Here is a 22,414-nt window from a genome sequence, read left to right on the forward strand (position 1 = left end):
CACAACATGATCCCTTGTGTGTCCTTTCCGCCAGCCGGACATGGAAATTTAGCTGGATCCGGCACACGCCAGATGAACCACAACACCATCAGGCACAATCCAGCGCTAAAAACGCATCTGGCGCCAGATCCGTTTGATCCGGTATTTGCCGGATTGTGCCTGATAGCAAAAACCGGATGTGTGAAACAGCCTAAGATATCCATCATGTTTAAATATTTGAAAATTAGTCACATACAAGTGGCGTTCCTTTGGGAGACTCACATGTGTGTGAACAAGCCATTTATACTAGCTAACCCATTTTTCCCTCATGCCTACCATAGCCTCTCACCAGATACAAAATCATGTGGCATTAGTATTTTGATTTTGCGAGAGATTGGGAATTTTCTGACTTCTGTCCTGATGACCAGGGCCGAATGCTAATAGTTAAGGGGCAAGTTGCTGCACAGCCCTACGCCTTTGCACTGCTATATCTGCCAAATACAGGCAATAGTTCAGCATTAACACATTTCTTGTAACGTGTGGACGAATTTTCAGAGTGCACCCTGGTGCTGGGGGGAGACTTGAACATGGCCCTCAAGCCTTTAAGGCACACCTCATTTGGCTATTCCTCCCTGTCAAGTGCAGCTCTACGTAAAGTTAAAAGGGTCTTACACAATATCAGCTGCTGTGTACTTGGTGTATTCTACACCCCAATGACAAAAATTTTCATTCTACTCTACAGTCCATCTCTGACTCAAGGTTAGACTATTTTTTTATTATGCATGCAGACCTCGACAAAATACAGATGGCAGGGATTAACGCTATTACTTTTTCTGACCATGCACTGGTAACGATCTTCATTTTTTTTCCTCCCCACTACCTAGACAGTGGCAATGTAAACTTAACTCTGCCATGCTAGATGACACAGTGACGCAGGACGAGATCTCACAGGCCCTAACTGAGAACTTTGACTTAAATACTCAATCAGACTCGTCGCCAATAGTGGTGTGGAAGGCACATAAGTGTGTCATCAGGGGTTTGCTCATAAAGCATGGTGCAAGATTGAAGCGAGAGATGAAATCAGAAATAGTGGGCTTACTATCTCAATTGCGAGATTTGGAAACTAGACACAAGCGAACACCAGTAATCGAGCTGAGAGATGCAATCCTTAAGAAAAGGGAGGAGCTTAGGGCTCTCTTTAACCAGAAAGCAAAAGAGACTCTGGCTAGAGCCAGACGTCACTTTTACGAATATGGGAATAAGTGCAGCAGATCGTTGGCAAAAGCTTTACGGGCCCATAAAATGAGCACATATGTATCGGAGGTTACCTCTCGCTCACAGAACTCAAAAGTTCACTTGTCCTTTTGAGATTGCATTGGCATTTCAGAACTATTATGCCTCATTATACAATATAGATGGATCAAACCCCCTCACCTCCGCGCCTGACTTCCGTATGTGGATTGGGAATCTAGAGACACCAATAACGGAACAAGAGTTAGCCTCTGCTATCTCCTCCTCCCAATCAGGGAAGGCGCCGGATCCAGATGGATTGCCATGCTATAAAAATTTCAGGAACGTTTGTCTGCTTACCTGTTGTCTTCATTTAATGCTATGTCTCGCGTGACTCCTCCGCCGATGGATGTCCTGCGGGCGCACGTTTTGGTGATCCACAACCCTGGAAAGAACCCAGCACAATGTTTCAACTATCGTTCCATCTCCCTTCTGAATGTTGATACTAAGGTTTTTTGCCAAAATGTTCTCCTCCAGGTTGGCGCCTCTATTGCAGGGTATTGTTCACCAGGACCAAGCATGGTTTATGATGGGGAGGGAGGCATGGAACAACACCATTGAGGTGATAAACATAATCCATACAGCCAAACTTGCTCACACGTATGGATGAACGTTATCCTATCTAACTGTTTTAGCATATCAAACGGGACGAGGCAGGACTGCACTCTTTCCCCTCTGATTTTTGTACTAACCATCGAGCCCTTTCTTAGACACGTTCAGGCTAATGGTAATATTAATGGAATAAAAATTCTCTCCCCCACACACTAAATTGCCGCTTATGTGGATGACCTTCGTTTCTTTATCACCAACCCTAGAATCTCACTCCCTAATCTAATGGCGGAATTCCACAGCTACTCTCACCTCTTTAACTTCAAAATTAATTTTTCCAAATTAGAGTCTCTGGATGTTGGTCTTCCTCCCCCACTTGTGAGTCACCTTAAGGAAGCTTTTAGTTTTAAATGGGCAGCACAAATGTTAAGCTATTTAGGAGTAAAGATTATTGCATCTCTTCCGATGTTATACCAGTACAATTTTCTGGGACTTCTTAAAACTATAAGAGAAGACTGTGAGAGGTGGTCCAAATAAAACATTACCTGGTTTGGTATGTGCCAAATCTTCAAAATGAATATTCTCCTGAGAATATTATATTTGCTACAGGCCCTTCAGCCTTCTTCAAAACAATAAATGCAATTCAAATGGCCTTTATCTGGGCCGGCAAGTGAGCTAGGGTTAATTAAATGTGCTGTCCTATGTAGACCCAAAGCTGAAAGGGGCATTGGCCTCTCAAATCTCAAACAAAACCCACGTGGCTTCCCACCTGGTGCGGATTGTTGACTGGTGTAGAAACAAACAAGGCATGGGTTGAGATAGAACAGAGCTTTTCAGACTTTTGTGCACCCTCCCCTGGGCTGCCTCTGCTGCCCCATCCCCCTGAAAGCGCAGCCTACAATTGGGCCCACACTAAAACTTTGCTTGGATTCGTAAGTAAGCAGGGTGGCGACTCCCCCCCCCTCTCAAATCTTGCACCGATTTTCAGTCACCCCGGCTTTAGTCCCAGTTCTTTTGGATCCCATTTTTAGGGCATGGAGTAGGGCAAGTTTTGACAGAGTAGCGGTTTGGATTAGGTACTCGGACTGGCCCTCCCTTAACACTAGAACTACTGGACTCGTGACACCTATATAGAAATACATGGTGCAAAGTAGTCAAGATGACTACCTCAGTAGTTCTAGTGTTAAAGAGCTGATCGCTGCTTCAGATCCGGTGCCACTGGGGAACTGGAGAAGTTCCCAACTGAAGCAATTCTTGAACACACTTCCACCTAGGACGCAGTTTTTGATGAATAAGGCTTTTTTTTAATCCAACTGCATTGTATCTGGACCTACCCAACATGCTGTCTCAATGTCCTACTCCCTGTTGGTCTTGCCCCCAGATCAGCCATCTCCCCCCTCTACGTTCTGCAATGGGAAAGAGATTTAGCTGTAACCTTCTCACTGGAACAGCGAGCCAACATATTTTGTCTAGCTCATAAGATGTCCTTTAGCTCGAGATTACAGGAGGTGAATTACAAACTTCTCTCACGCTGGTAAAGAGTCCCCTCTTGTTTACACACAATGTTTCCTTCAGTGGACCCAATGTGTTGGAGGTGAGGCAGGACAGAGAGTACTTTCCTACACATCATTTGGGAGTGTAGTGTGTTGTGCAGCCCTTTTGGACAGGAGTGAGTCAGATTATCCGCAAAATAACGAGGTATGCGGGAGAAATGGGGCTGGCATTATACCTGCTGCAACACAGCGAAATGTAGGCTTCTGCATACAAACGTTCGCTCTTGTGATTTCTAATTATGGCAGCCCGCTTGTGTGTGCCTCTTAACTGGAGGAAAGTTACCTATCCCACCGTATCACTGTGGATCGAGACCATTAACGACATTATGCATATGGAGGATTAGACATCTTTGATCCATGACACTTACGAGAAGTTTTGGACAACCTGGTACTATTGGCTCGACTTCCAACAGACAGACGAATAATAGGAGGCACTGAGATAAACAGAAAGAGATACCTTGTGGATGAAGGTGTGTGGAGGGACGACACTTGCCCCCACCTCTCTTCCTCCCCTCACCACCCCCCTTTTTTTTCCCTTATCCTCTCCTCTTTCTATTATTCGTTCTTTCTTTGTTCCCTCGCTATCTCTCTTCTTTCTACATTTTTTCTTTCTTGCTCTCTCCCCTTCGGTTGGGCTGTTTCGTCTTCCAACTGCTGGGGAACTGGAGACTGTCGTAGCTGTGTAAAAACTTTGGACAGTCTAGTGTATATCTTGTTTTACCTTATATGGTTTGCATTCTTCTATGCATATGCAATGTATCTCCATGGTTTACATTTTGTTTATTAATGTCAAGTTATATTAAGAATTATAAAAAATAAGTATTTTAGAATGACTCCATTAATTTTACCATACAGTGTACTGGAAAATAGAAAAAAATGTCAAGTCCGTTGAGTCCAGATTAATTTAATTTATATTTTTATTAATGATTGGTGAGCACTGAAGTGCTGGAATGCTCGTTCCTCGATTCGAGCTGGTCAGACGCTCTTACGAGCTCAATGCGAGTAATGAGCATTTTGGAAAGTCAATGACTGGCCTGTTCGGGTCTCCGTCCACATACGGCCAGCCACAAACAGAACCTTTCGGGCGGAAGGGAGGACAGGGTTTTTGGGTTTTTTGGTCACACTACATCCGAGGACGTTGTTTTATCCCCCTGGTAGAGCCATTCAGAGACTGAGACTGGCTCTCCCTGAGGTGCTTGCACACATCATGCAGTGAAGCGAGCCTGTGCATTGTGGTCCTTGTTTCATGGACAAAATATCCAAGCACCGGCGATACACAGCCGAGCTACACGAGTACCCGAACACTGTGATACTCAAACGAATAACGAGCATTCTGAGCATGCTCGCTCATCACTAATTTTGATAGATTGGACATTTCTGAACACAATGATGCCAAATATGTGTATGTTTTCCTTTTTTTATTGTTTTATTTTTAATGCAGCCAAAAAGGGGTGATAATGTTTTCTTTTCATGTTTTGAAAAACTTTTTTTTTACTTTTTACTGTATTTACTAGTCCACCTAGAGAAAGTAAAGCTGCTATTTTCTTATCACCTATGCTATGCACAGGGGTCGGCATTTACAGGAGACACATGATGACAGACACAGGGGTCACCAGCTGACCCCCAGCTATCATTAAAACCAATCTACACCCTGAGATAACGTCATGGGTGTGCCAATGGGCAGGTGAAATAACGCACCCCCGTGCAATTACTTGTTAAATCCTGATGTCAGCAGTTGACAGTGGCAGGTAACTGGTTAATAGCCGGAGGCTGATTTCTGCTCCACCCGGGGCTGTTAGAGGCTCATAATGGCTGATTAAATCAGCTGTCATGTGCGGGGACTAATGAAGGCCCTGTGTGCGAGCCTGCATCAAAGGCAGGGACACGACTTTTGACGTACATTTATGTCAAAAGTCGTGAAGGATTTAAAGGAAACCTGTAAGGCGACATGGCAAGCATGAATCACAGCCTGGCTGCACAGTGACGCCAGGCATATTCTCTAAAACGCTCTGGCAAGTCGGTGGTAATATATGGTGAAGAGCACTTTCCAGCGCATCACCAAGTAATTGACAGGTCTTTCTTTACAGCTACATCTCCACTAGCCATCACATCTCATTTTTCTGACTGCTCATATGTAATGGTACCTGAGAGGAGGACAGGAAGGCCGGAGAAAGAGCTATATTATATCACAAATGGGAATACACCCCTCACATTTTTGTAAATGATTTTTTATAACTCTTCATAGGACAACATAGAAGATATGATACTTTGATACAATGTAAAGAAATCAGTGTATAGCTTTTATAAAAGTGTAAATTTGGTGTGCAATCTAAATAACTCAACACACAGCCATTAATGTCTATACCACTGGCAACAAAAGTGAGTACACCCCTCAGTAAAAATGGCCAAAATGTGCCCAACGAGTCAATATTTTGCATGGCCACCATAATTTTCAAGCACTACGTTAACTCTCTTGGGCATGAAGTTCACTAGAGCTTTGCAGGAGCCACTGGAATTCTCTTCCAATACTTCATGACAACATCATGGAGATGATGGATGTTAGAGACTGTATGCTACTCCACCTTCTACTTTAAGATAGCCCACAGATACTCAAAAGGGTTTAGGTCTGGAGACATGCTTGATCAGTCCAGCACCTTTACCCTCAGTTTCTTTAGCAAGGCAGTGGTTGTCTTAGAGGTGTGTTTGGGGTCGTTATCATGTTTCCGAAGGGAGGGGATCATGCTCTGTGTCAGTATGTTGCAGTACATGTTGACATTAATAGTTCCCTCAATGAACTGTAGCTCCCTACAACTGGCAGCACTCATGTACTGTAGCTTCAAACCATGACACTCCCACCACCATGTTTGACTGTTGGCAAGACATATTTGTCATTGTACTCCCCACCTGGTTGCCACCACACATGCTTTGCACCATCTGATCCAAATAAGTTTATTTTTTTTTCTCTTCAGACCACAGAACATGGTTCCAGTAATTCATGTCCTTAGTCTACTTGTCTTCAGCAAATAGTTTGCAGTCTTTCTTGCGCATCATCTTTTAGAAGAAGCCTTCTGGGATGACAGCCATGTAGACGAATTTAATGCAGTGTGCAACCTGTGGTCTGAGCACTGACGCTGACTCCTACCCCTCTAACCTCTGCTGCAGTGCTGGCAGGACTTATATGTAGACATGGTAGGAGTGGTATCTAGCTTCTGTATACAATATGCCGATGACAACTGAGTCGTCTTATAATAAAAACATTATTTCCAAATTTTTTAAAAAACATTATGGCATTGGCCAACACGTTTCAGACAGAAACTGCTCTTACTCATAGCATGGTGCTATTACTAGATTGCAATGGGTATCCTTCACAGTTGGGGGTCTGCTGAAGACCCCGTTACTGCCATGAAGGTATTCCTAGGAGGACAAGCCTGGTGATGGCATTTATAAGAGACTGTGATCTTGACTGCTGTGTTGCAGTACATGGTAGAAGCTATGATCATAGGTTAATTTCCCATAAGGGAATAACAAATCTTGGGAAAAGTAACTAAAAAAAAGTTTAAAAACATGAAAAAATAATTTTAAAACCTAAAATTTGTAATTGCCCACATTTTCCCTTATTAAAAATAAGGAAATAAAAAATAAACATATCTGGTATCTCCATGTCTATAAAAGTCCAATCCAGTGGTCCCCAACAATTTTTGCCTTGAGAGCCTCATTCAACTCTGAGAGATGGTCTCTAACCACATCCAGTTCCCTCTCCTTCCCTATTCCCTTGTGCTCACCTCTCGTAAAGGTTGTAGGGTTCCCACGCTATCCAATATTGAGTATTCTGGTATCAATCACACTCGACACACTTTTATATCAAACTTCAAGCTCCCCTCTAAAGGCCCCGTCACACGCTACGATATATCTAACGATATGTCGTTGGGGTCACGGAATTTGTGACACACATCCGGCATCGTTAGAAATGTCGTCGCGTGTGACCCCTCCGAACGACTGTGAATGATTAAAAATACTCACCTTATCATTGCTCGTTGACACGTCGTTCATTTTCAAAGTCGTTTCTCCTTCTGTGTGCCGGTGGTTCGTCGTTCCCGAGGCAGCACACATCGCTCCGTGTGACACCCCGGCAATGAGGAAGGAAGGAGGTGGGCGGGATGTTACGTCCTGCTCATCTCCACCCCTCCTCTTCTATTGGGCGGCCGCTGTGTGACGTCGCTGTGACGCCGAATGTCCCTCCCCCTTCAGGAAGAGGATGTTCGCCGCAAACAGCGACGTCGTGAGGGAGGTAAGTACGTGTGACGGGGGTAAACGACTTTGTGCGCCACGGGCAACTAATTGCCCGTGACGCACAAACGACGGAGGCGGGTGCGATCGCACGATACATCGTACCATTTGACGCAGCCTTAAGGCTGGGGTCACACGAGCGTATAAAAAAATCGGTCCCATTCTCATCCAGAAAAGTGGGACAATTTTTTCTCACTTGTATTTGTGTGCTCTACTTATGGAATCCATTTTTATACTCTGCTATTATTAATCTTTTACATCACCATTATCGTTTCCCATCTTACAGAACTGTAATGCATCTGTAAAATCTGATCCAATAGTTATGGTCATTTTGACATCCACATTTTTTCTCACACTACCGATTTTGGAGTGAAATCACAGCATGTTGTGATGTTTTTCTACTCATGCCGACTACAGCTCAGGAAAAAAACGCAGATCTACACTTTCTCATTAAATAACATTGATCCAAGTGCAATCCATTTTTTTATCGGATTGCACTTGAGATTTATACGCTTGTGTTAGCGAGCCCTAACTAACAGTATTATCCTATTCCAGCTTACAATATTTGTTTTTCCATCTCCCCACAACTAATTGCACATCTATTTCTGTGCAAGGCTCTTCATAATTGGTTTGCTAGACCTGGGGACAATACATCAAGTTGCAAGACAGTCTCCAGCAACACTCCTGGGTCTCCTGAGCCAAAAATTGGGGACACCTAATCTAATCTATCAACATACAACATTAATACAATCAGGAAACATCAAAATGAAAAAAAAAATAAGAATGTAATTGCAGAATTCTGCTTTTCTGGTCACTGCAACACTTAAAGAAAATGCGCCCTCTATGACTGGAAGCCGAATGCTGCGGAGAGGAATAAAGTTAATTTCCTCCCAGCAGTGGGGCTCTAAGTGTCGGCACCAGTGAGGTCCAAAATGCCATTAACTTACAAATTAGCTGCATGACTGAAGGTTAATAGTGTTTTTTTACCTGACAAGTTCTTTTTAGGGGTCAATTTTTCCCCCCATTTAAATAAAAAAAAAATACTTTTGTTTGATATTGCTGTCAAAGTGCTGTCCTCCAGAATCACGGTTTCAGGTGATTTTTACCACTCAATGCTCATGTTGTAAATGCAAAGCTCAAATTGCATAATTTCACCGCTCTTGGATTTTTTTCCCTTTTCCTTGTTCATTGAATGGTAATTACCAGTAAAAACTACAAATCATTCTACAAAATAAACAAGTCCTCATAGAGGTGTGTGAACAGAGGTACAAAGTTATGACTCTTGAGAGAAGATGATGAAAAAATGATTAAGGCCTCCAACACACATCCGTTTAAAACACGCACCAACACACATCCGTTTAAAACACGCGCATGCCGCGAGACACGTATTTTCCCTGCGTGTTGCGTGAGGTAAGTATGTGTCTCGGGTACGTGCGGTCCACGTGTGTTCTCCGTGTGCTATCTGCGATAGCACACGGAGAACCGGTAATTTGCATACTCATGTGGTCCGCGCTGCTGTCCAGGGTCCTGATCTTCGGCTCCAGCCCCGCCCACTCCCCGCTGACGCTGCTTCCGGCTGAGCGGAGGGGCGGAGATCAGCGTCCGTGACAGCACGCCCACCTACTTTAACAGGTTGCAGCGGTAGAATCTGTGGGGCTGGTGGAGGTGAGTATTTGTTTTTTTATTTTTAAATTACTGACACGTGTTCTCCGGAGCGTGTCACACAGGCTCGCATCCACACTACACCCGTGTGGTACAGGTACGGGCCGTGTGACACCCGTGATGCCGGAGAATACATGGACATGTCAGCGTGAGAAAATCACGGACGCACGTAAGTACGGAACGGACACGCGTTCCATTCCAAAATACTTACGTGTGTCCAAACAATAATGACAACATAGGTCCACGTGTCTCCGTGCCGCCGGTACATGAAAAAACTGCCAAACACGTACCGGCGGCACAGATGTGTGTTGGAGGCCTAAGAAAAACGCCCAGTCTGAAAAGGGTTAGCAATATTTTTTGTGCGCTGGACAACTCCTTCAAGAATTGAGTAGAAGAGTCCATGGCTAAGAAATGCTTTAAAATGGATATTTCAGTTTCTGCAGAAAAAGATCATTTGATGTAGACTGAAAAGTTACCGGGTGAAATAAAAGGTGCAGTAGTATTGATTTCCCTAAAGCTGGGGTCACACGTAGCGACGCAGCAGCGATCACGACAATGACCTGATCTTATCAGGATCGCTGCTGCGTCGTTACATGGTCACTGGTGAGCTGTCAAACAGGCAGATCTCACCAGGGACCAGTGACCAGCCCCCAGCCAGCAGTGAAGCGTGGAAGCGATGCTGCGCTTGGTAACTAAGGTAAATATCAAGTAGCCAAGCAAAGCCCTTCGCTGGTTACCTGATATTTACCTTGGTTTCCCAGGCACACCGCTTAGCGCTGGCTCCCTGCACTCCTAGCCAGAGTACACATCGGGTTAATAAGCAAACCTTTGCTTATTTACCCGATGTGTACTCTGGCTATGCGTGCAGGGAGCCGGCACTGGCAGCCTGAGAGCAGCGGACGCTAGTAACTAAGGTAAATATCGGGTAACCAGCGAAGCACTTCCCTTGGTTACCCAATGTTTGCCTTGGTTACACCTTACCGCAGGCTGCCAGAAGCCTTCTCCCTGCTCGCTTCAGTTCGTCGCTCTCTCGCTGTCACACACAGCGATGTGTGCTTTACAGCGGGAGAGCAACGTCCAAAAAATGAAGCAGGACATTCAGCAACGACCGGCGACCTCACAGCAGGGGCCAGGTCGTTACTGGATGTCAAACACAGCGACAGCGACGGGATGTCGCTGCTACGTCACAGAAAATGGTGACTTAGCAGTGACGTCGTTGTCGCCGTCGCTGTGTGTGACACCACCTTTAGTTTCTACTTATGGGTTCCACCTTCATAAATAAAGTACAAGATACGACAGGAAATACTCACTCAGCCAAACACAGGACAATGTATTCTATGTATTCTATGATTAGGGCAGGGTTTTCCCCTCTGGAAAAACACAATGAATGAATACAAGCAGATATCTCAAAATCTGTAAGTAATTGATGCAGAATGTTTTGAAAACCTTATATATTTTATTAAACAAAGAATGGATAAAATAATTATTCTTTAAATAGTTATTTTCATCTTTAAGTTTTTTATTTTGGCCTGTCTTTAAGATAAGTCATCAAAATCTGATTGGCTAGGGTCCAGCACCCCCGCCGATCAGCTGTTCTCGATGTCGGCAGCAGGCGTCCAGAAATACTCAGTTTCGGAGCTGCCCCATTAACAAATGTGCAGTACCCGGTATCAGAAGCTGAGGCAGCTCTGGAACTGAGTATTGCCTGCTGCCCCTGTCGGCACTGAGGGCAGCTGATCATTGGGGTGCTGGACTCTAGCTGATGAGACATTGATGAGTTATCCTAAGGATAGGCCATCAATGTTAAAGTAGTGTCCAACCTCTTTAATTACGTGAGGATGGGAGTGATGCAGACAGTGGTTCCTGCTAGTCTTGGCTGTAAAAAGAAGGATTGGCAGAAATTCATTTAGCACAGCCTAATGTCCTCAGTAGACACGTGTTGTAGCCCAATCCAGCAGGGACACTCACATCACACCCACAACATAGTAACTAATCAAACACTGTCATGTAACTAAATATAGAACTGTAACTTAGAAATCTCCTTTGTTAGGGTACCTTCACACTTAGCGATGCAGCAGCGATCCGACCAGCGATCTGACCTGGTCAGGATCGCTGCTGCATCGCTACATGGTCGCTGGTGAGCTGTCAAACAGGCAGATCTCACCAGCGACCAGTGAACAGCCCCCAGCCAGCAGCGACGTGCAAGCGACGCTGCGCTTGCACGGAGCCGCCGTCTGGAAGCTGCGGAGACTGGTAACTAAGGTAAACATCGGGTATGGTTACCCGATGTTTACATTAGTTACCAGTGTGAGCAGGGAGCAGGGAGCCGCGCACACTGAGCGCTGGCTCCTTGCTCTCCTAGCTACAGTACACATCGGGTTAATTAACCCGATGTGTAATGCAGCTACATGTGCAGAGAGCAGGGAGCCGCGCACACTGCTTAGCGCTGGCTCCTTGCTCTCCTAGCTGCTGTACACATCGGGTTAATTAACCCGATGTGTACAGCAGCTACATGTGCAGAGAGCCGGAGCCGGCACTGGCAGCGTGAGAGCTGCAAAGGCTGGTAACTAAGGTAAATATCGGGTAACCACCTTGGTTACCCGATGTTTATCTTGGATACAGCTTACCTCAGCTGTCAGACGCCGGCTCCTGCTCCCTGCTCGCTTCATTTGTCGCTCTCTTGCTGTCACACACAGCGATCTGTGTGTCACAGCAGGAGAGCGGCTTTGAAGAAAACGAACCAGGGCTGTGTGTAACGAGCAGCGATCTCGCAGCAGGGGCCAGATCGCTGCTCATTGTCACACACAGCGAGATCGCTAATGAGGTCACTGCTGCGTCACAAAAAGCGTGACTCAGCAGCGATCTCGGCAGCGAGCTCGCTGTTTGTGAAGCACCCCTAAGTAGAGAAAAGACTAATTAGCATGATAGTCCAGTTATCAACTCCATTTTCCACCCATGTGTTCAATACATAGGGCCATATCACATTCATTTTCATTTATCAGCCCTCAGTTATCTCATCTGTTTCTTGAGAGACATTATACTTACATTATGGGCAGTGGTTAAAGTTATCAGGATTTTCTGCTGTCATCAACCTGTAAACAAATAGAACCTGAGTTCACCTTTGACTAAATAACTGCAAAGTTACGCACAAGAATAAAAGTGTCTCCAATTGTGGCAGTGGTCTAGATAAATAGGCAGAAAATTGGTGTAAGCACATTCACACATGGCACTATCAACAACTTCTTTGTTAAAGGAGTTCAAGGAATGGAAGGCCTCCCATAAGGTGGTGTCACACAGCGACGCAGCAGCGATCACGACCAGCGATCTGACCCTATCAGAATCGCTGCTGCGTCGTTACATGGTCACTGGTGAGCTGTCAAACAGGCAGATCTCACCAGCGACCAGTGAAGAGCCCCCAGCCAGCAGCGACACGTGGAAGCGTAACTAAGGTAAATATCGGGTAGCCAAGGAAAGCACTTCTCTTGGTTACCCGATATTTACCTTAGTTACTAGCATCCGCTGCTCTCACGCTGCCAGTACCGGCTCCCTGTTCCCTGCACTCCTAGCCACAGTACACATTGGGTTAATTACCCGATATGTACTCCAGCTACGTGTGCAGGGAGCAGGGAGGCGGCACTGGCAGCGTGAGAGCACACCGCTTAGCGCTGGCTCCCTGCACTCCTAGCCAGAGTACACATCGGGTTAATTACCCGATGAGTACTCCAGCTACGTATGCAGGGAGCTGGCACTGGCAGTGTGAGAGCGGCGGACGCTAGTAACCAAGGTAAATATCGGGTAACCTTGGAAAGGGCTTCTTGGTTACCCGATGTTTACCGTGGTTACAGCTTACCGCAGGCTGCCAGACGCCGGCTCCCTGCTCGCTTCAGTTCGTCGCTCTCTCGCTGTCACACACAGCGATGTGTGCTTCACAGCGGGAGAGCAACGTCCAAAAAATGAAGCAGGACATTCAGCAACGACCGGCGACCTCACAGCAGGGGCCAGGTCATTGCTGGATGACACACACAGCGACAGCGACGGGACGTCGCTGCTACGTCACAGAAAATGGTGACTTAGCAGCGACGTCGTTGTCGTAGTCGCTATGTGTGACACCACCTAAATCATGAGAGGTTGAAAAAGTAAGATATGTTTAGCTTAGAAAAAAGACGTCTCAGAGGAGATCTCATTTATATGTATAAATACATGTGTGGTCAATATAAAGGACTGGCACATGACTGATTCCTTTCAAAGACAATACTAAGGACCAGGGGGCATACACTGCGAGTGGAAGAAAAGTGATTCCGGCCTCTAAATAGGAAAGGGTTCTTTACAGATAGAGCAGTCAGACTGTGGAATGCCCTACCACAAGAGGTAGTAATGGCAGATACTATAACAGCTTTTAAAAAATTGCTGGATGATTTCCTCAGTGCACACAACATTGTTGGTTATAAATGACTTAGGGACAAGATATAGAACTGGTGGAGGAAGGTTGACCTAGATGGACCCAGGTCTTTTTTCAACTTAAGTAACTATGTAACTATGTAGGATTCTTTTTACATGATACTGCTGTTTTGTTTTTTTTTGTTTGTTTTTTTAAGTATGATGTCTCCATTATAGAGTTCAGCGAGCAACTAACTATTCGTACTGGCTATACTCATAACGAGTAGTGTCAAATACTCGCGTATTTGTTCTGAATAGCATGTGCAGTGCAACTCTATGGGAAAAACTCGCAAAGTAACGAGTAACCCGAATGCTGCACTGTTTGCTACTAGCAGGAATAGTGCGGCATTCAGGTTACTCGTTACTTTGCAAGTTTTTACCCATTGACTTGCACTGCACATGCTATTCGGAACAAATACGCGAGTATTTGACAGTACTCGGTATGAGTATAGCGAGTACGAATAGTTAGTTACTCGCTCAACTCTACTCCATTATGCTCTATAAAGCCACTCAAATGACAAGATTACACCATAAACTACAAAATACTCCAGAGAGTTCATCAAAATGAAAGCAGACATGTTTCTCAATTTATGTGGTCAAACCGCAGGCAGCATGAATCAGAGCTACGATTGTAGCTGTGTATGTCTGAAACATGGGAGTGTAGACTTTAAGACCAGTCTGGTGGCACAACTGGTCGGCTTCTCCACAGGTCGCATATATTTAAATTGGTAGAGTCCAGTCGGTCAACTAGAGCAGTGGTGGTGATCTAATTTCAGTGACTTAGGGGCACTTTGCACACTAAGACATCGCAAGCTGATGCTTGCGATGCTGAGCGCGATAGTCTCCACCCCCGTCGCAGCTGCGATATCATGGTGATAGCTGGCGTAGCAAACATTATCGCTACGCCAGCTTCACATGCACTTACCTGCCCTGCGACGACGCTCTAGCCGGCGACCCGCCTCCTTATTAAGGAGGCGGGTCGTGCGGCGTCACAGCGACGTCACACGACAGGCGGCTAATAGAAGCGGAGGGGCGGAGATGAGCAGGACGTAAACATCCCGCCCACCTCCTTCCTTCCACATAGCTGGCGTGAGCCGCAGGATGCAGGTAGGAGATGTTCCTCGCTCCTGCGGCTTCACACACAGCGATGTGTGATGCCGCTGGAATGAGGAACAACATCGTAACATCGGTCATTTCCAAATTATAGAAATGACCAACGCTACACCGATGATACGATTATGACAATTTTGCGCTCGTTAATCGTATTAAAAAGGCTTCACACACTACGATATCGCCTGCGATGCCGGATGTGCGTCACTTTCAATTTGACCCCACCGACATCGCACCTGCGATGTCGTAGTGTGCAAAGTGCCCCTTAGTTGCAATGTATCCATTGGCACCCCAGCTGTCATCGCTGCTGGCACGATTCCTCCAGACTTCTCTACGCATTGTGCAGATCCATTGTCCCAGGCTGAGCCAAGCATTCCCAGTATGACAGCCCTACTCTCAGCCGGTCTCTGCGGACGGCGCTGTTCACTGGGGGCCTTTGTCCTGTACGAGCATGTTCAGGCGGACGTTCCCGGGAGGTCGGTGTCCCCTGCACCGCTTCCTGTGTCTGTCCCCTCCTCTGTACGGTGGCTGTCTGCCTCCTTCTGTCTGCACCTCCTCCCGCAGAGCAGTGGTGGGAAAAGCCATCGGTAGCGGTTCCAGACTGGTCTTATCTCTAACTGATCTCCCCAGCAGGATTTTTAAACTTTTTTCTTGAACGCATTTATGACTAAAACAGCTTTGGGTTCAATAGTGACTCATGTGATCCATGCTTCTTGTACTTTGGGCAACATGAATTGACTAAGAGGTTTTCTTTAATTTTGTAAAGTGTCAGACGATAAGCGGTTGTCCTGTCTTCTGATAAAATTTGTCAGTCATTCTGTGGGACTGCAGAATTTTGAATCTGGACAGCGTGTGGTGTGCTGTTAGGATTCACCTGAATTGCTGATAAGAGCTAGCGGCCATGTAACCACAAGTATACGTTATGCTTACTTCCGATCACATGTTGACTAGATGTGCCTGGCTTCTCTCAGGTTAGGTGTAGCTCGCATTTCCTGTAATCATCCGTTACAACGGATCCTGCAGAGATTTGTTGTCAAAGTGATTTCTGCCAGATCCATTTTTTTAACATGAGAGTCTATGGAGAACATATCTGTTAACAGATTGTTATTTATCTTCCATTTTTAATGGATCGTGTAAGGAAAAAGTGGATCCATTACAAATGGAAAAAAAAATGGATAACTACATAGCAATCCGTTCTCTATAGATTCCCATGTAAAAAAAAAATGGATCAGTTATTTAACAACAGAAAAAAGTTGTCGGTGCAAGAAGAAGGAAAACCGGGCACAGCCTCCAGCCAGCAATCAATGCAGGAGATCACCTGTCATGATAGACGGGAAAGATTGTGTGCTAGCATGGAACTGCCATAAGGGGTGCAACCTCACAGGAGGACTGAAAATTGGTGCAACAAAAAAGTAAAAACGGAGGGCACTCACCGTTTGCTGGCAGAAAAACTTGTGTTTATTGATTATATGGAGTAGGCATAAAAAAGCACGGAGGGGAGAGGTACCGGCCACACTCGGAGACAGCTGTTTCGCACCGGCAACCGGCGCTTTGACAAGGGACTTGTCAAAGCGCCGGTTGCCGGTGCGAAACAGCTGTCTTCGTGTGTGGCCGGTCCCTCTCCCCTCCGTCCTTTTTTATGCCTGCTCTATGTAATCAATAAACACAAGTTTTTTGCCAGCAAATGGTGAGTGCCCTCTGTTCTTACTTTTGTGTTGCAAAAAAAAATATGTTGTTTGCAGATCTTTTTGCCAATAGATCTCTGCAGGATCCATTCTAATGGAGGATTACAGGACATGTGAACATAGCCTACCTTGTATTGAGAAAAGCCAGGGACATCTATTTGGAAAGTGTTCAGAAGTAAGCAAATCGTATACTTGAAGTCACATTACCATGCGCTCTCACTAGCTATACCAGGAATTCCTGACAACCGCACACCACCCGCTGTCATGATTCAGATGCCTGCAGTCACATAGAATGACTCCGTCTATGCTGGACAACCCCACTGAGATTGGCAACGGTCTCTGAATTGTGGAAATGTTGACTGCCTTATTCCTTTTAGTAGTGATTGTGGTGATGGTTTAACTTTCTCGTTTTTTTTGTATGCTTATCTACAGGCAACAAGATCTGGTGGGACTTTAATACTTGTTGGTTTGGGTCCAGCAATGGTCAACGTGCCCATTGTGAATGCTGCTGTGCGAGAGGTTGATATCAGGGGCATTTTCAGATACTGCAATACGTAAGTTTTAATATTACAAAATTTATTATAAACTAAAGTTGTGCTAAATTATCCTGATGAAATGTACAATCTGGTTTGTTTTTGTTTATTTGCAGATGGCCAATGGCTATTTCAATGCTGGCATCTAAAAGAGTGAATGTGGCTCCTTTGGTTACACATCGCTTTCCCTTAGAAAAGGCACTAGAAGCATTTGAAACCACAATGAGAGGAGAAGGAGTGAAAGTTATGTTGAAATGTGACCAGAGTGACCAGAACCCATAAAACAAGTAGTGTCGCCTATAATATTATTTAGAGGGCCCCACTAGTAATGTAAAAAAATGAACTTTACCTTGCATGTGCTTCAATAAACTCTTCATTCATAAATGTATTCTACATAAACATTTCTGGTTCTAAAAGTTCACATTTCTTTGGTTTACCAAATTAGAAAAATAAGAAGCCAGTGCTTGACTTTATATTTCAGAACAAGAATATACAAGTGCATCTCAATAAATTAGAATATCATCAAAAAGTTAATTTATTTCAGTAATTCAATACAAAAAGTGAAAGTCATATATTATATAGAGTCATTACAAACGGAGTGATGTATTCCAAGTGTTTATATCTGTTAATGTTGATGATTATGGCTTACAGCCAATGAAAACCCAAAAGTCGTTATCTCAGAAAATTAGAATATTATATAAGACCCACTGGAAAAATTATTTTAAACTCAGAAATATTGGCGCCTACTGAAAAGTCTGTACAGTAAATGCTCTCAATACTTGGTCGGGGCTCCTTTTGCATGAATTACTGCATCAATGCGGCGTGGCATGGAGGCGATCAGCCTATGGCACTGCTGAGGTGTTATGGAAGCCCAGGTGGCTTTGATAGCAGCCTTCACCTCATCTGCATTGTTGGGTCTGGTGTCTCTCATCTTCCTCTTGACAATACCTCATAGAGACTCCTGCGGTTCCGGTCATGCACAGAGCGCGTCTGAAGCCGAGAAGCAAGCACCCGGATAACAAGGCTGCGGGAATAGTAAGCGCGCACGCATGGGATCTCAAGGAGCTACTGGGACGTCACTCATGTAAATCCATGGTTTCACGCCCACAGGGGCATGATACCACGGAAACCATGCAAACGCCCACAGGGCGATGCGACGCCTAGGGGACCAGAGACTCTGATCATTTACATAGGGAACATGTAAGTAATAAAACATATTTTTATACATTCATAGTACACACTATTACAACACAGGGATGGGTAGGAAGGGGTTTCTAGGCCACACATCACCCGGTTAAGGGACTTGACAGGTCGCCTTTAAAGTCCAATTTTTAGTAACTTATTAAAAAAAAGTTGTTTAGTATACTTAGATGCTGATGATCACCTATTCCCCGGATCAGTCCTCAATATCAGATCAGTATGGACTCGACACCCGGCAGATCACTTGTTTGCTGGATGTACACGTTGTATGGAACCTGACAGTAGTACGCTACTGTATATACCTACTCTTGTGTAACAGCCATTCTTAAGTACTGTAGCATAGATCCCACTGACTTTGATAGAAGTGAAGCTTCATTACCTGAGAATGGTCAGCCATTGTGGGAACAGCAAACAGCTGATCATTTTGGTTGCCAGAATTTGAGCTCCCGCCGAGATAATATCAATAACATATTGTAACATCCATGTGCTGGTCACCTTTGCTAAAAGTGTTATTTCCAGGTAATGACAAAGTCCTTTGTCCAGCCCGAAGTTTGTTGCCTGTTTTTTCTACCTTGATCATGCAGACTGCGGTAATTTTGCCTTTTTTTTAAGGTACGCTCTCTCAAGCGTATGAATCAGATGAGTGAAATGTGAGAAAATCTCTCATTGCACTCGGACCAATGTTAGTCAATGAGGCAGAGCAGTTGATCAAATTTTTTCTCATCCAAATTCTGGATGAGAGAAAAGTCGCAACATGCTGCGATTTGCTGCCGAAATCGTCCGAGACTCGCCAATACAATTTAATGGGTGCGAGAAGAAAACAGATGCCACACGGACATCCTAGTGTTGTCCATTTGTATGTATACATTACTATCATGTTGCACAGAACACTGTAAATGACTAATAGCTGCTGAGAAAAAAACGGACAGCACATGGATAGTACACTGACAGCACACAGACAGCACACTCAGCGTACACTGACAGCACATGGATGATAAGTGAGAAAAAATTGTCCTACTCTCCTGGATGAGAATGGGTCTGTTTTTCATACATTCGTGTGACTCCAGCCTTAAGGTATGTGCACACAACATTTTTTTCAGTAGATTCCACCAGGAACTCACTTGAAAAACTGCTAAAAACATCAAAAAGGCATTTGTTCTGTCTTTTTCCCTGTCCATTCTTCTAGCAGCTTCTGCTTGGAAGTCACCACTGTTTTTATACGTAGAGTGTAAAAAAAACAAACAAAAAAAAAAACATTTTCACAAACACTGTCTTAAAAAAACGCTTCGGAATGAGCTTTTTTCTTTGTGTTTTCTGCTTTAAAATGATGTGGATACACCAGCATCTATAACAAAACATGCGCACATAAAAGAATAAAGATTACAGCTCTGATAATTCCTGGAAATCATTGCCCTGGTTCCTAGGAAAATTGAGTTTAAGAATCATTACATTCAAATACGCCAGACAATTAGTGGAAACCTAACAATTGTAATGATTAACAGATGGATCTAAAATTAAGCTACGTAACGTGTGTGTATCGTTCTCGACAAACCACAAATTATTACTAACTTCTCCCTAACTCAATGATATGTTATCTATGTGTTTTGTCTTATCCAGTCTGTAGAAAAGCAAGAGGCAAACTGTCTATAAACTGCCAACCTTTCCATCAGGACTAATCACTTAGCTGGTTCATAAGAAATCTAGGACTTGTTATTCAATGGATGAGTTATCAGACAAAAGGAAACCAATTACATTTTTCCAAATCTTTGATTCCAAGCATTGTATCGCCACCTTCTCATCTCAAGAAATGCTTCACTTTTTTCAGCATGTTTTCCACAGATGTTCATGTCAAAATACACAGCAGCAATCTGTTCTGCTTATTGCATCCTTTTTTTTTTTCCATTCATTTTTGGTGCTGATTTGTCGCAGCAGTTTCTAATACTTCTTTTTGGACATAAACTCGAGGAAAAGAAGAATGGGTATAAATGCCGCACTGCCATAGTTAGAGTGAAAACCAGGAGTAGGTCAATGGGGATTTATTTCTCTACCCATTTCAGATGATTATCCTGAAGAAGGAGAGGGTCCTCTCTGAAACGTGTCGAGAAATAAATCACCAATGACCTACTCTTGGATTTCTCTCTGACTACGGCAGCGCAGCATTTATACCCATTCCTCTCTTCCTGGTGTTTGCTGTTATACACAGGGGGCTGTGTTTCCATACTTTAAGGTGGACAGCGACGACAACAACGACGTCGCTGCTACGTCACCATTTTCTGTGACGTAGCAGCGACGTCCTGTCGCTGTGTGTGACATCGAGCAACGAGCTGGCCCCTGCTGTGAGGTCGCTGCTCGTTGCTGAATGTCCAGCTTCATTTTTTGGTCGTCGCTCTCCCGCTGTGACACACACATTGCTGTGTGTGACGCACACATTGCTGTGTGTGACAGCGAGAGAGCGACGAAATGAAGCGAGCAGGGAGCAGGAGCCGGCATCTGGCAGCTGCGGTAAGCTGTAACCAAGGTAAACATCGGGTAACCAAGGGAAGACCTTTCCCTGGTTACCCGATATTTACCTTCGTTACCAGAGTCCGCCGCTCTCGCTGTCAGTGCCAGCTCCCTGCTCTCTGCACATGTAGCTGCAGTACACATGGGGTAATTAACCCGATGTGTACTGTAACTAGGAGTGCAGGGAGCCAGCGCTAAGCAGTGTGCGCGGCTCCCTGCTCTCTGCACATGTAGCACAGCGACTTTGCAAGGTCGCTGTTGCGTCACAGAAAATGGGGACGTAACAGCGACATCGTTGTTGCTGTCGCTATGTGTGAACCCAGCTTAACGCAATTGCTTTTGTACACGTTTTTTCACTCTCAACCTAAATGCCTATAGGGCAAAAAAAAAAAACTCAGTATGAAATTAAATGCACTGGGAATGTGTTTTGCTTAAATCATATCCACTTTGATTGAACTGCTAAATGTAGATTTTTTTCTGCACAAAATTGCAGGATTTAGGTCTTGTGCGCACTAGAAAATTGAATTTTCTTAATAAAATTCCGCAGGCACTGAAAGATTTCCGCACCCGCGGAAAAAAACTGCACCGAAATCCGCATGCGTTTTGTTGCATTTTGGTGCGGTTTTGGTGCAGTTTTTCCGCAGGTTGGCACATGTGTTTTAATGCATTCAATGCAATAAAGCACATTGAAATAAAAAATAAAAGTCATTTCCTTCTCAGATAGATAGATAAATAGATAGATAATGGATAGAGGGATAGATAATCGATAGATAGAGGACAGATCAATCAATAGATAGAGTCCCTGTGAGGACACACTGCAGTTCTCCCGAGCGGTAATGTGTTCACATTACCGACCATGAGAAATGACCTGTGGTTACCTCTGCAGTCTCGTTGCGAGGCTGCATTCAGTACAGTGTGTCAGTCTGCAAGCGCCGTGGGACCTCGGTGGATTACGCCGGAGCTGTGTGTTGGGGGGTGTAATAAAGTGGTGAAAGAGGGGGATTTTTTGTTATTTTATTTAAAATAAAGGATTTTTCGGTGGATGTGTTTATTCACTTACGGGTTAATCATATAAACTGTCTCATAGACGCTGCCATGATTAAGCCTGGACTTAGTGGCAGCGATCCGCTGCCATTAACTTATTATTACCCCGAATTGCCACTGTATCACGGCAATCGGAAAGAGTTGGGGACACTCCGGAACTGTCGCATAATGGATTCGACAGTCCAGGGACAGCTGTGGGCTGATATTCTCGGCTGTGGGAGGAGGGGGCATTAACCATGGCCCTCGCCCTCCCCAGCCTGAGAATACCGGGCTGCCGCTGTGTGTTTACTTCGGCTGGACGGTAAAAATACAGCAGAGCCCACGTTTTGTTGTTTTTTTTGTTTTTAATATGTACGTTTGATTTTTATGTGTATTCTATGTGTCTGTGTGTGAGTGTGATCTGTGTGTGTTTACTCTCTGCTCTGCTTCCTCTTCCTGTCATAATGACATCACTTCTCTGCAAAACGCAGGCAGTGATGAACATTATGTCCCGAAACCGCAAAATACTGCAGGGAATAACGCAGGAAAACGCAGTGAAACGCACAGAATTTGCTACCTGCGTTATTCCCTGTGGGATTTCACG

General features: G+C 44.7%; 1 protein-coding gene across 4 annotated transcripts in view; it reads left to right on the plus strand.

Moving 5' to 3' along the window:
- Nucleotides 1-17,775, plus strand: part of SORD (sorbitol dehydrogenase) — a 91,877-nt gene extending 74,102 nt beyond the window's left edge. For 3 of the 4 annotated variants that reach the window (XM_075342705.1, XM_075342706.1, XM_075342707.1), the window contains 2 exons: nucleotides 16,985-17,106; nucleotides 17,202-17,775. In XM_075342705.1, coding sequence (XP_075198820.1) covers nucleotides 16,985-17,106; nucleotides 17,202-17,367 — 288 coding nt within the window. In that variant the 3' untranslated portion in view covers nucleotides 17,368-17,775. The remainder of the gene's footprint in view (nucleotides 1-16,984; nucleotides 17,107-17,201) is intronic. The other variant, XM_075342708.1, reaches the window with a different exon arrangement.
- The last annotated feature ends 4,639 nt before the right edge of the window (nucleotides 17,776-22,414 follow it).

The sequence above is a fragment of the Anomaloglossus baeobatrachus genome, chromosome 4 (genome assembly GCF_048569485.1).
Source record: "Anomaloglossus baeobatrachus isolate aAnoBae1 chromosome 4, aAnoBae1.hap1, whole genome shotgun sequence".
Taxonomy (NCBI): domain Eukaryota; kingdom Metazoa; phylum Chordata; class Amphibia; order Anura; family Aromobatidae; genus Anomaloglossus; species Anomaloglossus baeobatrachus.